Source organism: Anolis sagrei, chromosome 2, assembly GCF_037176765.1.
Source record: "Anolis sagrei isolate rAnoSag1 chromosome 2, rAnoSag1.mat, whole genome shotgun sequence".
NCBI classification, from domain to species: domain Eukaryota; kingdom Metazoa; phylum Chordata; class Lepidosauria; order Squamata; family Dactyloidae; genus Anolis; species Anolis sagrei.
The window spans coordinates 56513361-56527231 of NC_090022.1; the positions used below are offsets into that span (position 1 = coordinate 56513361).

At 39.5% G+C, this 13871-nt stretch overlaps 1 protein-coding gene across 1 annotated transcript in view; it reads right to left on the reverse strand.

Annotated features, from left to right (window-relative positions):
* The window catches only part of COL7A1 (collagen type VII alpha 1 chain), a 135570-nt gene that overhangs the window by 26031 nt on the left and 95668 nt on the right, over nucleotides 1–13871 (reverse strand). The window contains exons 80-96 of the mRNA XM_067464786.1: nucleotides 13022–13057; nucleotides 11011–11046; nucleotides 10653–10697; nucleotides 10322–10354; nucleotides 9438–9500; nucleotides 9257–9292; nucleotides 9059–9139; nucleotides 8825–8893; nucleotides 6853–6888; nucleotides 6551–6592; nucleotides 6417–6461; nucleotides 6260–6304; nucleotides 4982–5017; nucleotides 3904–3963; nucleotides 2236–2361; nucleotides 1067–1138; nucleotides 871–906 (exon numbers count right to left, since the gene is read on the reverse strand). Coding sequence (XP_067320887.1) covers nucleotides 871–906; nucleotides 1067–1138; nucleotides 2236–2361; nucleotides 3904–3963; nucleotides 4982–5017; nucleotides 6260–6304; nucleotides 6417–6461; nucleotides 6551–6592; nucleotides 6853–6888; nucleotides 8825–8893; nucleotides 9059–9139; nucleotides 9257–9292; nucleotides 9438–9500; nucleotides 10322–10354; nucleotides 10653–10697; nucleotides 11011–11046; nucleotides 13022–13057 — 897 coding nt within the window. The remainder of the gene's footprint in view (nucleotides 1–870; nucleotides 907–1066; nucleotides 1139–2235; nucleotides 2362–3903; nucleotides 3964–4981; nucleotides 5018–6259; nucleotides 6305–6416; nucleotides 6462–6550; nucleotides 6593–6852; nucleotides 6889–8824; nucleotides 8894–9058; nucleotides 9140–9256; nucleotides 9293–9437; nucleotides 9501–10321; nucleotides 10355–10652; nucleotides 10698–11010; nucleotides 11047–13021; nucleotides 13058–13871) is intronic.

Here is a 13871-nt window from a genome sequence, read left to right on the forward strand (position 1 = left end):
TCAAGAACACTGTTGCTATCTAAAGCACCTCTTCAATGAATTTAAGGAAGTAGAAATGTAATAAAACCTTTAAACTACTTCAAACTTCTTGAACTTGAGAATGATTTTTTAACCAGAAAATGCAGACTTAACACGAGAGCACTGCACAATGATCCCATGGGGTTTGGTTCCAGGACCTCACAGTACCCTGTTCAGTGAATGTCAAAATCAATGGATGCTCAGGTCCATGATATACAATGGTGTATGTTGTTGATTTTTGGGAGTGGGCGGGGAGAGAGGGATATTTTCAAGCCATTGATGGTTGATTCTGGATACAGATAACCAATTGCAATAAAATATTACAGCAATACTTTAAAAATGACTCAATTAGTAGCGTAAAAATAAAGTCTCCCATTACCACAGCTATATATAGCATCAACTTGTGAAGAAATCAAGTTCCTGTATGATTTTCTATAGGAACCTGAAATTACAGGGACCAAAATTCCCTTTTAATTTACAGAAAGCTGAAAGTTTTTATATTTTTCAACCAGTTGGAAGCTTTTATCAAATTATTTAAAGAAGTCTAGGGAAAATGATGCCTGAGCACTAGCAGCCCTAAGAAAATATAAATTGTAAGCAAGCAAAGATGTTAAGCTGTTGTTGTTGCATGTCTTCAAGTAGTTTCAAACTTGAATCTATCATTAGGTTATCTTGGGAAGATTTGTTCAGGTGGGGGTTCACCCACGACAATTCCATAGTTGAGCAGGGATCCTAGATCAACACTCCAACCATTACACCAATTGGGGCTTTCAATAAGTTGGCAGAGGCAACATATGCCTTTTTATTGCATTTTGCAACTTCTGGGTGGTATGGACAAAAGCTGGGTCTCACCTTGTCACCTTTCACTCCTGCAATGCCTTGTGCACCCTAAAATAAAATTATTTTGAGAGAAAAAAAAATCATGTTATCAACAACACAGTGCAAGAATACACAGAGGTAACACTTTGCTAGAGGGATCAGAATTCAAATAGGCTAGGGGTAGGCATGATGATTAAATAGCCTATGTTCCAAACACCACAGTACTTACTCCTGGTCCTGGTGGCCCAGGGGGCCCTGGAGATCCTGCGGTGCCATCTCTCCCAGGGAAGCCAATAAGACCCTGGTATGAAAAAGATTTTTCAGTTTAGAGATCCAAACCAGCTTCACAAAATCTGCATTCCAATAATGGACACAGTGAATGGACTCACGGTCAAAGCTGGGTGGGGTTACAGATAGAGTTCTTAATTTTGTTTCACATACTAGGTGAGGAAAGACATTTGCACCAAGATTTATTTATTTATTACTTACATTATTTATATTCCGCCCTTCTCACCCGCAGGGAGCTCAGGGCGGATTACAGTGCACATATACATGTCAAACATTCAATGTCATAGACACACAACATATATAGACAAACACTGAGGCAATTTAAAATTCAGGAGCGTATGCTCAAATTCCGGCCACCGGGGGAGCTGTCACTTCATGGTCCATTTGTGACATCGAGTCCTTGATGGAGTACTTCCTCATTCTTTTGCCCACTGCTGGAGATTTTTATGGTGTCGTAAATTAGTTAAATTAGCCTCCCCACATACGCGGTACCTAAATTTCCTACAGATGCAACTGTCTTTTGGGCTGCAAAGGTTGATAGCAATGTAGATAATGGTCGGGAGTTTACTCCGTCCCAGGCTGGCTTTGAACTCATGATGTTTCAGTCAGTGGTGATTTAATGCAGCCGACTCCTAGCCAACTGCGCCACAGCCCCAACCTTTGCAAGTTTTACTTCATCACCCAAGTCAGAGATAACAGATTGGGATTCTGTCAGTAATCCAGAACAGTGCCAGTGAAGGGATGTAGTAGTCTAGGGAGAGCATGGAGATTCAGAGTAAATTGCCTAGAGGTCCTCCTAGAAGTCTTAATGATAGACATTACCCATGCATTCATATAAAGTAAAAGCTTTAAATAATAGGATCTCTTTTCTCTCCTATTGAAATAGAGTCGCTAAAGGACAGCTAAAGAAATTCAAACAAACCAGGCCATTACTCCTCCTTATGGAAATCAAAGCATCTTTCAAGATGATAATTCTTAGCTGGAGAGCAGCCATACACTGATATGGTGCAGCAATTATTTGGGGGTCCCAAATACTACCACACATTTATTTTGGCAACAAAGGAAGTCAGAGCAAGGGAATTTAAAAGCTGATGGGGTTATCTCTCTTACCCTCTCCCCTGGAGGTCCTGTCTGACCACTCAGCCCATTCTCTCCTCTCAGGCCTGGCTGGCCTGGAATTCCAGCCTCACCTCGCAAACCTGGGGGTCCTGGTGGACCAGGTAATCCAGGATCTCCCTGAAAAGAAGCCACAAGATAGCTGACAGATCCAGCAAAAAGAAAACCAAATGATCATACCCTTCCTCTGACATTAGGGAGAAATTGAGAGTTAATTTCAAAAATCATCCACAGTTTTGAGTGATTCCAATAGATTTAGTTAATACACTTTGGTAATACTGCTGATGATGTCTCTTTGAAATAACATCTTCATCAGACCAAAACACCACAGCATCAGGATACAGTTTATAATACGGTACTGAATGATGGTCTCATCTACTTATTTAGTTTTTTAAGTCTAAGATAAAACTGTCGATTTGATGCCTCTGCAAACCCCCTCCCCTGTTGATTTACATACCAAAACAAGAGTTATACCCCTGGTTAAGCAGGAGCTGTCCACCAGCAGCAGTGCTGAAATATGAACAGACTTCTGTATTCTGAAACTATTTATTTGATAGATTTAGTTCACATCCTGCCTTTCTTCCAGCATGGGACTTGGGGATGATTATAATACAGATTTAAATAAATGACACTTGAAACGTGTTATTAAAAAGCTTTTTTAAAAACATTAAGCAAACAATCCTACCGATAATAGTAATTTTAAACAGTCTAAATCACATTTAAAACATAACAGGGGACATAAACAGCATATATCATTCAGAGATCATTCTGCTACAATCAGGTCCCAGTCAAGGGCTAGTCTAAATGAAAATGTCTTTGCCAGTATGTGGAAATATAGCAGAAAATATAGCACAGAAAACCTCCCAAGAGAGAGAATTCCACATGTTAGGAGGAACCACGGAGAAGACTCATTCCAATGTCCTCACCAAATGTTCCTGTAATAACTGTCACAAAAAACCCTTTCTGAGGATTGTACATGGGTGAAGCCACATACAAAGGTCTTAGAGATAATCACAGGCCAAATTGTAGATGACTTTATAGATTACAGCTAGATCTTTCCATTCTACACAAAAATGGATCAGTAGCCAATGAACCTGTTGAAACAGAGGAATTATGTGTTCCTTTGTAACCAGCCTTGGTAAGCTGTGTAACCATAGCATTTTGAAGCAGTTGGTATTTTTAAAACAGCTTCAAAAGGCAACTCCATATAATAGTAATCCAAAATGGGATATAATGATAGCATAGATCACTATAACAGGACCTGACATCTTCAGGAACAAATGCAATGGGAACATTAGTTTTACCTCTGCAAAACTCTGACAGCTAGCTCACGTCTAAATTCATGAGTATGCCCAATCTGGGAACCTGCAATTTCAAGAGCTGTGTCCTTGGCATTCACAGAATAAATTCCTATTCTTGATCTGCCTTTCAATTGATTAGAAGCAGTCATGTCTGGTTTAAGATTATTTATCCACACTCATCCAGTCCATTACTGACAGGAGGCATTGGTTCGTCACTAAAACTGCTTCCTTTAAACTATATGGAAAAGAGGAATAGAGTTTGACATCTATGCAATGGCTGTGGAAATGAGTACATTTACAAGAATGTGATGGTTCCAGGAAGATAAGCTATGGCTTGATAGAAAAAATATGAAAAAAATACCTTCAAGCCTGGAGGTCCAGTCTGACCTGGTGGTCCTTGAAGGCCAACCCCAACTGAACCCTACATGGTGGAGACAGAAAAGAAAAAAAGTACATAACAAAAAAATAATTACCATATATACTTGTGTATCAGTGAACTATAAAATCAGTTGAGACCTGATTTCGGGACCAAAATTATGTTTTTTTTTTAAATATAACCTATGCCAGGACTGCCTCAGGGGGCCAGACCCATCTGCGAATTCTGCTCATCTCCTGATATCAGGTCCTTTCTACTTAATTCTCTTCTTGCTCTCTCTCTCTTTCACACATATTCACATACATATATATCTATGCTAGTGTATACCCACCATTGCCAAGGTGTCATTGGAACCGCTGCTTGCCTACTTTCTCCCTTCTCCAGCTCTGAGAAAGCCTACCTCACAATGTCTCCATGGCAACAGTGAGCAGACTCTCTTTGTGGCTCTTTCTTTTCTTTTTCCTTTTGACCCCTTGCTTTTCTTCATTTTATTCTTCCTTTGTTTACCCAGATACACCCCCCTGTTTTTCCTTTGCCTCCCTCTGTTTCTCTTCCCTTCTTTCTCTTTATTCCCTCCCTTCCCCTATCTTTTCTCTCCCTTCTCTTCCACATTTCTTCCCATCCTTCCTTTTCTTTTTTCTTCCCTTCCCCTCATGCACATGTCACCAAGCAGCAGCCAAGCCATTTCACTCCTTTTCTTTCCCAGAGATTTCACAGAGGCCCACTTCACTTAGCAACAGCTAGTCAACTTTTTTCCTTTTCTTCCCCTCTACTCTGGGTCTGAAAGAGGTGGTTCTTATAATTCAAAGCCCTCAATTATTTCAAGTTGGACAATAAGGCATATGTGTGCCAGGTTTGGTCCAGATCCATCACACCACATAGGAGCCTTTGGTACAAATGAATGAACCTACCAACCAACATTCATACAAGAATAAAAACTTTTATATATACAGAAGACAGAAGATTGCAGATAGCTTGTAAGCATATATTCTTATGGAAGGAAGAAGCACACCCAAAAGACCTGAACAAATTCTTTTACTGTGACCAACAGAAACAGACATACCTTCTCTCCTTTGATCCCAGGAGATCCTTTAGCTCCCTATTAATATCCAAAGACAGGAAATGGAAAATAAGATAAGGGAAATTTATTTTATTCATTGCTGGTACTGATCCTAAAGATGATGGCAATCAGGGAATGCATACTGATAGATTTCAAATACTTTTTTTAAAAAAGTTATGGAAAAAGAAAAGAAAAAACAATGATCAGATCTGGCAATGCTAGGCCACCTCGTTATTGATCATCTTGGAGAAGTTTAAATCTTATTTTAGGCTTTCATTTTTTGCCATAGAAGCCCCCAGTGGCGCAATGGGTCGAGCCTCTGTGCTGGCAGGACTGCTGACCGAAAGGTTGGTGGTTTGAATCCAGGAAGCAGGGTGACCTCCCATCTGCCAGTTCCAGCTTCTCATGCAGGGACAGGAGAGAAGCCTCCTACAGAATGGTAAAACATCCGAGCGTCCCCTGGGCAACATCTTTGAAGATGGCTAGTTTCTCAAGTCACTCTTGACACAGAAAAAAATGCCTTGATATACAAATCCAGATATCTCTCCAATAGATTATCATTGGTTATAACTGGAATATTTTGGAATAAATACAATATTTTGGATAGAATATTCATTTGATGTTTGCAATTCTTTCTAAGAGTTTAGTTTATTCCATTTTTGCAAATCCATTTTATTTTTTTCCAAGTCTTTTCCTTGTCTTGGGAAAGTGTTGTTTTTATTTGATAAAGTTAACTCAAAGTATTTTACTTTTTTTGTTATTTGTAGACCTGAAATTTCCTGTACTTCAATTTTGTCTTTTTTTAAACAAATTTTGGTTAGGATTTTTGTTTTCTGTTTATTTTTAATCCTGACCCTTTCCCAAAGTTTCTAGTGTTGAAAATACTTATCTGATATTTTCTATTGGGTCTTCAATAATTATTAGTAAGTCATTGGCAAACACTTTTAGTTTATAGATTTCGTTCTTGATTTTCATTGTTTTTTATTTTTCACATGAGTACTTTGAATACTAATATAAATAGGGGAGAAAATGGTCAACCTTGCCTTGTAACCTTTTGCACCATACAGTCTTAATTCTCCATTTATCAATATTTATCAAACACAAGTATTGATATATCTAGAATTTCTAGAGAGTTAAGCATCTCACTTAGGGAAGCATGAATTCAGATTATCTATGCTTAGCCTTCCAATAACCAACCACAAACACTTTGACAAGTCAGTTCTGTGCTATCTATGCATAGGTGATGAATGGACCAAGTGCATGATCCTACACAATACTTACATCTTCTCCAGGATCGCCAGGTTCCCCCTCACTGCCTGGGTCCCCCTACATCAGTAAAATTAATATCATTTAATCAGATTTACACTGAAAAGAAATCAAGACCAAAGTTGTCAAAGAAAAAATGCCCAAGGGTCATGCCTTGAGGAACGATCCTCACCTTCTCTCCTCGAGGGCCTGGTAGACCTCGGTCACCTTTGACACCCTAAAAGCATAAAAATTAGCCCTGAGACCTGGTTTGGAGAATGGGTCTGAAAAATTACTAAGTAAAGAAATATGAAAAGTCCAGCTCACCGGTTTTCCAAAAATTTCCCCATCAAAATCACCTGGTGTACCCTAAAAAAGATGATGTAGATGTTCAGCATGATAGAAGCCCTCCTTCAAATTCTGCCAGCATCTCAAACATCCTGTTTCCAGTCAAATTAATTAGGATTTACAGCAGATGCCACTTTTGCACACTGAATCTGGGCCTTGAGGCTTCTTCTACAATCTTTCCCAAGCTATGAAAGAACCAGTGATGTTGCATTCCAGTTCCTACTCCCATCAGAATATATTATACACATTTACACATTGATCTATGTAAAATTTGGGCCTACCTTCTCGCCTTTTATTCCTGGAGGCCCAGCAACACTCTGCAGGAAGCCAATTGGGGAAGAAGAGAGAGGAAAGCTTAATATCAACATGAGGCATTAATTGACCGCCCTCGGGCTGAGAGGGGCGGTCAATAAATGCAAGAAATAAATAAATAAATAAAAGAAATGCTTCCTATGATGAATCCTTGTAAAACAAATGCAAGTAGTTAGTTATATAAAAATGTAAGATGGTATTTTCTGAAACTGAAGAAGTGGGAGCATTGATCTCTTTTGTTCTATTTGTATTGAAATCTAGTTACTAGCATATACACTCAATGTTATCTGAGTGCTGCCCACCTACTGAGAAGGACTACCTCAAAATGTCTCCATGGCAACACTCTGGCAATGATGGGCAAGATCTCTTTGTGGCTCTTTCTTTTCTTCCTCCATTTCCTTTGTACACATTCTCCTTCTCTTTTCTTTCTTTTCTTCTTTCTTTTTCTTTCCTCCCTTCCACTCATACATTTCCCCCTTTCCATTCTCTTCTTTCCTTCTTTCCTTTTCCTTTCCTTTCCCCTTCTTTTTCTTTCTTTTTTTCCTCTCTCCCTTTCATACACATTACCTTTACTTCCAAGTGATTTTACAGAGGACCACTTCACCTAGCAACAGCCAAACAAGTGAGATCACTGAGGGACACTTCACCTAGCAACACATTTTGTGGTACAAATGGACAAATACATACATACATACATACATACATACATACATACATACATAAGTCAAATCATGTATGTCAAGTTATATCTTCTATATATATAACAAGTATACATACATACATACATACTTTGAGTTTTATATAGAGAGATACTGGGACATCTGTCACTTATGTGGTTCTAACTATACTTCAAAACGTTGGAAATGAATATTGTCATGGGAGAAAAAATACAATTTGAGCAACACGGATAATTGATATTCAACTATAGAAGCCTTATACCAAAGGCCTACAATCCTCAAGATAGGGCCTAATGTTCACAGAGATGGGCACCAACTCATGAGATTATTGGCCTCTCTGCAGTACATCACTCTTTAAAGCTTGTATGTCTTATTGGGAAAAAATGCTTTTGGTTTTCAACAGGCATGCATTTAATTTTAATATTTTATAGTGTTTGTAAATCGTGTCAAGTGAAATGAGAGACAGCAGAGAATCATTATGATCAAACAGTCAATATCCTGGATTTAAACATTTGGTTGAATGTGGATTGGAGAAAAACACTTTCCCTTATTTAGACCTTTGCCTTATCTTCTGTTCTGTTCTGTCCTTCTACAACATGGTGCCCTTCACATGGAACTGCAGGTTCGATCCCTATCAATAAACCTGGGCATGTTAACTGGGATTTGAGAAATTATGGTCTAACACATCTAGAGAGTAACAGTTTGGATAAGGCTCCTCTATTCCTTTAAAAAATCTTTTTTTTTTCAAATGAGTGTTTCTCTGCCCTTTCCTTAGTTATCTGTGTAAAATACAGGCATTTCTCTTAACAAAACAAAATAAGAAAAAAATCATAAAGAAGAAAGACTTTACAGATGATGAAAGAAGCAACGATGTGATTTCAGAAATATTTTAATCTTTCAGACTTTCTAATAATGGAGACTCGACTGCTCACTGGAGGGAAAGATACTAGAGACAAAGTTGAAGTACTTTGGCCACATCATGAGGAGACAGGAAAGCCTAGAGAAGACAATTATGCTGGGGAAAGTGGAAGGCAAAAGGAAGAGGGGCCGACCAAGGGCAAGATGGATGGATGGCATCCTTGAAGTGACTGGACTGACCTTGAGGGAGCTGGGGGTGGTAACGGCCGACAGGGAGCTCTGGTGTGGACTGGTCCATGAGGTCACGAAGAGTCGGAGACGACTGAACGAGTGAACAACAATAATGGAGACTAGATGCTATTTTACACATCTCTTCTTGTGTGTTTGGAATGCAGTTATTTCTCACCTGTCCTGGAGGCCCAGCATCCCCAGGATCTCCTTTGGGACCAGCAGGTCCTACAGGTCCCTGAATACCCTAGAAAACATTTAACAAAGGCAGTTAGGTATTAAGAAGTATAGGAAATGACAATTAAGGACTATTTGGACTCCATTGTCCCACCCAGGCAATCCAAGTGAGGTCATCCGGCATGAGTCTTAGTGCAATTCCCCATTACATGCAATCTCATGCTGCAAATTGTACCATTTTTCCAGGCAGTCCAGCTTCTCCATCTTTCCCTGCCGTTCCATCTCTGCCCGGTACACCTGGTTTCCCAGGCTCACCCTATGAAAAGAGGGGGAAAATTGTTAGAATCAGTGTGTGCAAAAGCTTGGTTCATTAAGTTTTGTCAGTGTAAAAGCTGTAAATATTGCCAGACAGAAAATGGAAAAACAAACGCACCACTTGTCCTGGTAACCCCGGAGGTCCTTGTGGACCCTGAAAAAAGCACAAACAAGTAAAATACAATGAGAAAGGCATCCCAAACATAGCATCCTGATAATGAATGACAGGAAGGAATTGCAAATTTAGCAACTGTATTTTGTCATAGGTCCTATACTAGAGAAGCGTATCGATCACCTACCACAATTCCTGGCGGTCCTTGTGGTCCTGGGAACCCAATAGTCCCTGGAGGACCTGGCAAGCCCTGCAAGTAAGAGAACAAAAAGTTGACCAGAAGTCCCAAGTAATGCCCAAAAAGCATACATGGCACCCTTCCATGATCTTGGTATTATTATTTGATAGCTAACATGATTAGTACAAAGCAAATAAGATCACTATGCTAGCTTTTGTATTTGATCACACGTCTGACACTTCCCAAGTGTCTAGGACTGTGTGATGTATTGGCAATTATTATTATTATTATTATTATTATTATTATTATTATTATTATTAGATACGAAACAAAATTAGTACACAGCAAACAAGATCACTATACTGGCTTTTGTATTGGATCCCACTTCCCAAGGATAGATGGTTTTAACGGACTTCTCTTTAGTTGACGGCAATGGATTGAAGATGGTTTTAATGGACTGTTTGAACGGACAGCTGTGGATTGATTTGGAGGATGACATGAAATGGTATATTGTTTTAATGTATTTATAACTGTTTTTAATGTAGGTTAAATATATTTATGCTGTATATTGTTTGGCACTGATTGGTGCCTGCTGGTAGCCATCCTGAGTCCCTCTTCGGAGGCGAGAAGCATGGGATAGAAATGCTCTTAATAAATAATAAATAGTAACATAATAAAGACAGATTACATAACATAAAATACAGTCATATGTGAAATTAACAGTTTGTCACATTAAAGAAGTCGACATCCCCAGCCCCCATACTCATACTTTTCACAGAAAGTCAAGATCCCATGAAGTTCACGAGTACCTCTTTAGCAATGAAGAAAAGCCATAAAATGGTCAGTATAAAGCAGGATATATATGCTTAGGAGTATAGATAATAGATACTTACCCGTATGCCGGAACCAGGTTCTCCAACATCTCCCTGTAAACAAAGGGCAAAAAACCCTTCTCAGTATTTCAGACAAATTTCTGCAAAAATCCATGTGGGCAAATCATCTGGCACCATAATAGAGTTGTTGCACCATAGGTTTAGAAAACAAGTGGATTCAGAGGTGCATTTATGAAACAGTGTTGCACATATGGAGTGAACCAGACTGGAGTGTTTTACCTACAGGAAAGCTAAGCATGTACATCTCGAACTGTCATTGGTTTGGGGAGAATGAAGATTCAGTAACCTCAGAATTCTCTACCTTCTTTAGCATTTAAAACAGGACACATACCTTTATCCCGGGGAGACCTTGAGTGCCTGGAGGGCCAACAGGACCCTGCGAGGAATGAAGAGATATGATTTAGCCAATTTTATTTATTTTGTATCAAAGCATTGCATAAATTAGTATAAAACTGATAAAAATAGAAGGAGCACAAGTGGCTAAATATCTTTTGACCAAAATGGGCCACAGTGACCGCATTGCCTGTAGCCTCAAACAATTCTTCTTCTGTGCATGAGGCAGGACATTGCAGGCAAGCATACTGATGCGGAGTTGTCTGTTCTGCTTCATAGTCGCACAGATTTTAATGCATACTCATGTAACCGATTTTAAGTGAAATACTGCTCAGGAAAAGGTCAGTTTGACTTACAGCAGGGCCTGGTGGTCCAGGATCTCCTTGGTTACCCTGTATGAATAAATAGGTGCATCATCAGTGGTGGATGAGTATTTGATTTGTCTCTCAGCATCTATTAGCTATACTAGAAGCCTTGATACAGATGAAATGCAAATTTGTCAAAATATTTCATGGGAGACTGCCACAAGCCCATGGAATAACTCAACATATGAGATTCTCCACTCTGCCATCCTGGTGAATGGCCAACCTAGAATCAATCCACTGTGATTTTGTCACCCTATTTCCTCTATGCAATCTTCCTTGAGTGTTTGCATACACCCAGGAAGGTGGAGGAAATATTATGTTAAATGGAAGGAAAGAGTTGTGGATATTACTGCTCTATATTTATTAAAATGACCTTATAGCCCACCATTCTGGTGTTTACATACTACTCCGAGTAGCTAATAGCAATATGTTATATAAAAATTACAGCTACAACTCAAACGTGCACAACACATTTCTGGAGATTTGGAATGGTTCACATAGAGAGGAAAATATTTATTCGCTTGTTGGTAACAAACGGTTTATTTGCATGCTCTCTAAGTTACAGATTTCTGAGTGATGGAATGAACCCAGTGAGGCCTAATTGAAATGAAAGCTGAGGACCTTACTACAGTACACTACAACATGCTGCAATTTGCAGGAGGGGATTGTGTGTTTTAAAAGGCATTTAAATTGTATTTATTATATTTTAACAGTAGTCTAATATAACCCCTGGTGGCACAGCAAGTTAAAGCACTGAAATGCTGAACTTGCTGACCAAAAGGTCAGTGGTCCAAATCCAGGGAGTGGGGTGAGCTCCCACTGTTAGCCCTAGCTCCTGCCAATCTAGTAGTTTGAAAACATGCAAATGTGAGTAGATCAATAGGTACTGCTCTAGTGGGAAGGTAATGGCGCTCCATGCACTCATGCCGGCCACATGACCTTGGAGGTGTCTACAGACAAAACTGACTCTTCGCTTAGAAATGGAGACGATCACCACCCCCCAGGATCAGACACGTCTAGACTCAATGTCACGGGGAAACCTTTATCTTTACTTTTTTAACCTAACACAACATAGTAATAATTGTTTTTTTAAAATGTATTCACTTTGTTTTAAATTGATCAAAGTGTGTGGCTGTTAGCCACCGTGAATCCCCTTGGAGAGAACAGCTGGGTCTAAATCAAGCAAATAAATAAATACGCAATGGAAAATAATTCTAATTGGGTCCTATTCAGGAAAATGGCAGACTAGAAAATAAATAAATAAATAAATAAATAACCTCCTCATCACAATAATTATGGATTCCTCCTTATATAGCTATTCCCAGGACATCAAAATACATTACAAATATTTAAATCTACCAGATATACTCATGCATAAGTTGACCTCATGTATAAGCTGAAAGCAGGTTTTGAAACCAAAATTATATTTTGATATGTCCCGCAGATACATTGACGGTCATTCTGTGGTGAAGGGAAAGTGTCAGAGCCACCTCTGTGGGCCAGCTGCTCCTGGCTGCCATTGCTTCAATTTCTCACCAGGCTTTCATAAAGGCCAAAAGCAATGCCACAGTGGAGAGGCCAGAGGGGTCAGGGCTTCTTTTAGGTGCTTCTGGGATAGTTTCAGACCTCACATTTTGCCTTCATGCACAGAGAAGGGGGTGGTTCCTTTTTTGATAAGAGTTAAGTTACAGTACTGACACTGATTCATAGATAAGTTGACCCATTTTTTACTAAAATTTCTAGGTGCATACCCGAGAATATACAGTAAATTTCATTTGACATATGAAGAGAGAAGTTACATTTATTCTAAATCTCAAAATTGTGTTTTGACCATTGCGCCAAAGCAATGACCCCATTTTCTTCTTGCAAAGCGTAAGAGCAACAATGCAAAGGTAAACACAATACAACAATGGAAACCCACCATAGCTTATAATCAGCAAGTGGCAAACCGCTGCATGCAAAGACAAGATACAGAAAAGAGAAACGGAAGGGGAGCACCTACCGGTCTGCCCAGAACTCCAGGGAAGCCTGGCAAGCCCTGCAAAGATCCAATTCAAATATCCAGAGAGTTAGCGAGACCCTGAGCAATCCCATAAGCAAGCCTTGTTTGGTCCTTGTTTCCTTCAGTGCCAAGGCAGAGCCACTCCTACTGCACTAAAAAGAGAGTGAGCAAGCAAGCAGAGGAAGGCAACTATAGACAATGATTCAGGTCTACTGAAGTCTACCAAGGAAGATTACTTACAGCTGGGCCGGGTGGCCCTCTAACACCCTGAAGGCCCTAGATAGGAAGGGAATGACACACACAGAGAGTAAAACAGACATGCATGAACCCGTAACATAAAATATAACAAGGAACAGATGTGGAGATTCCTTTCTGACATCTTAAATTGCTGCAGTACTATTAGCTTGGAGAAACCCTACATGACAAAAGATGGGGTATGGAGTCTTTCTTCTTCTTATTTTTTTTGCAGGAACACTATCAATTTATTTCAGATTCCAAGACAAACTACAGAGAGAGAGAGAGAGAGCACAGTTTTTCAACCTGGAATACAACATAGTTACTTCACTCTTGATGGAGTAGGTTTGCCCTGCCTAGTTGAAGAACTGGGAAAAAATATCAAACAACCATCCCTCCAAGTGATGGAAACTAGGAAGGTCCTTTTACTAGGGTCTCCTCAGATGGAACATGAACCCCACCGCACAGCATGAATGGTAGTTACAAGGCACAACAGATCTGAACATGCAAAAGTCCATTGTGTTCCCAAGGTAACTTGTCTGAGGATCCTAGATCATAAATGACACCATTACTGTGTCAAGGGGCACATGGTGACAACTGAAACAATTATAGCCAG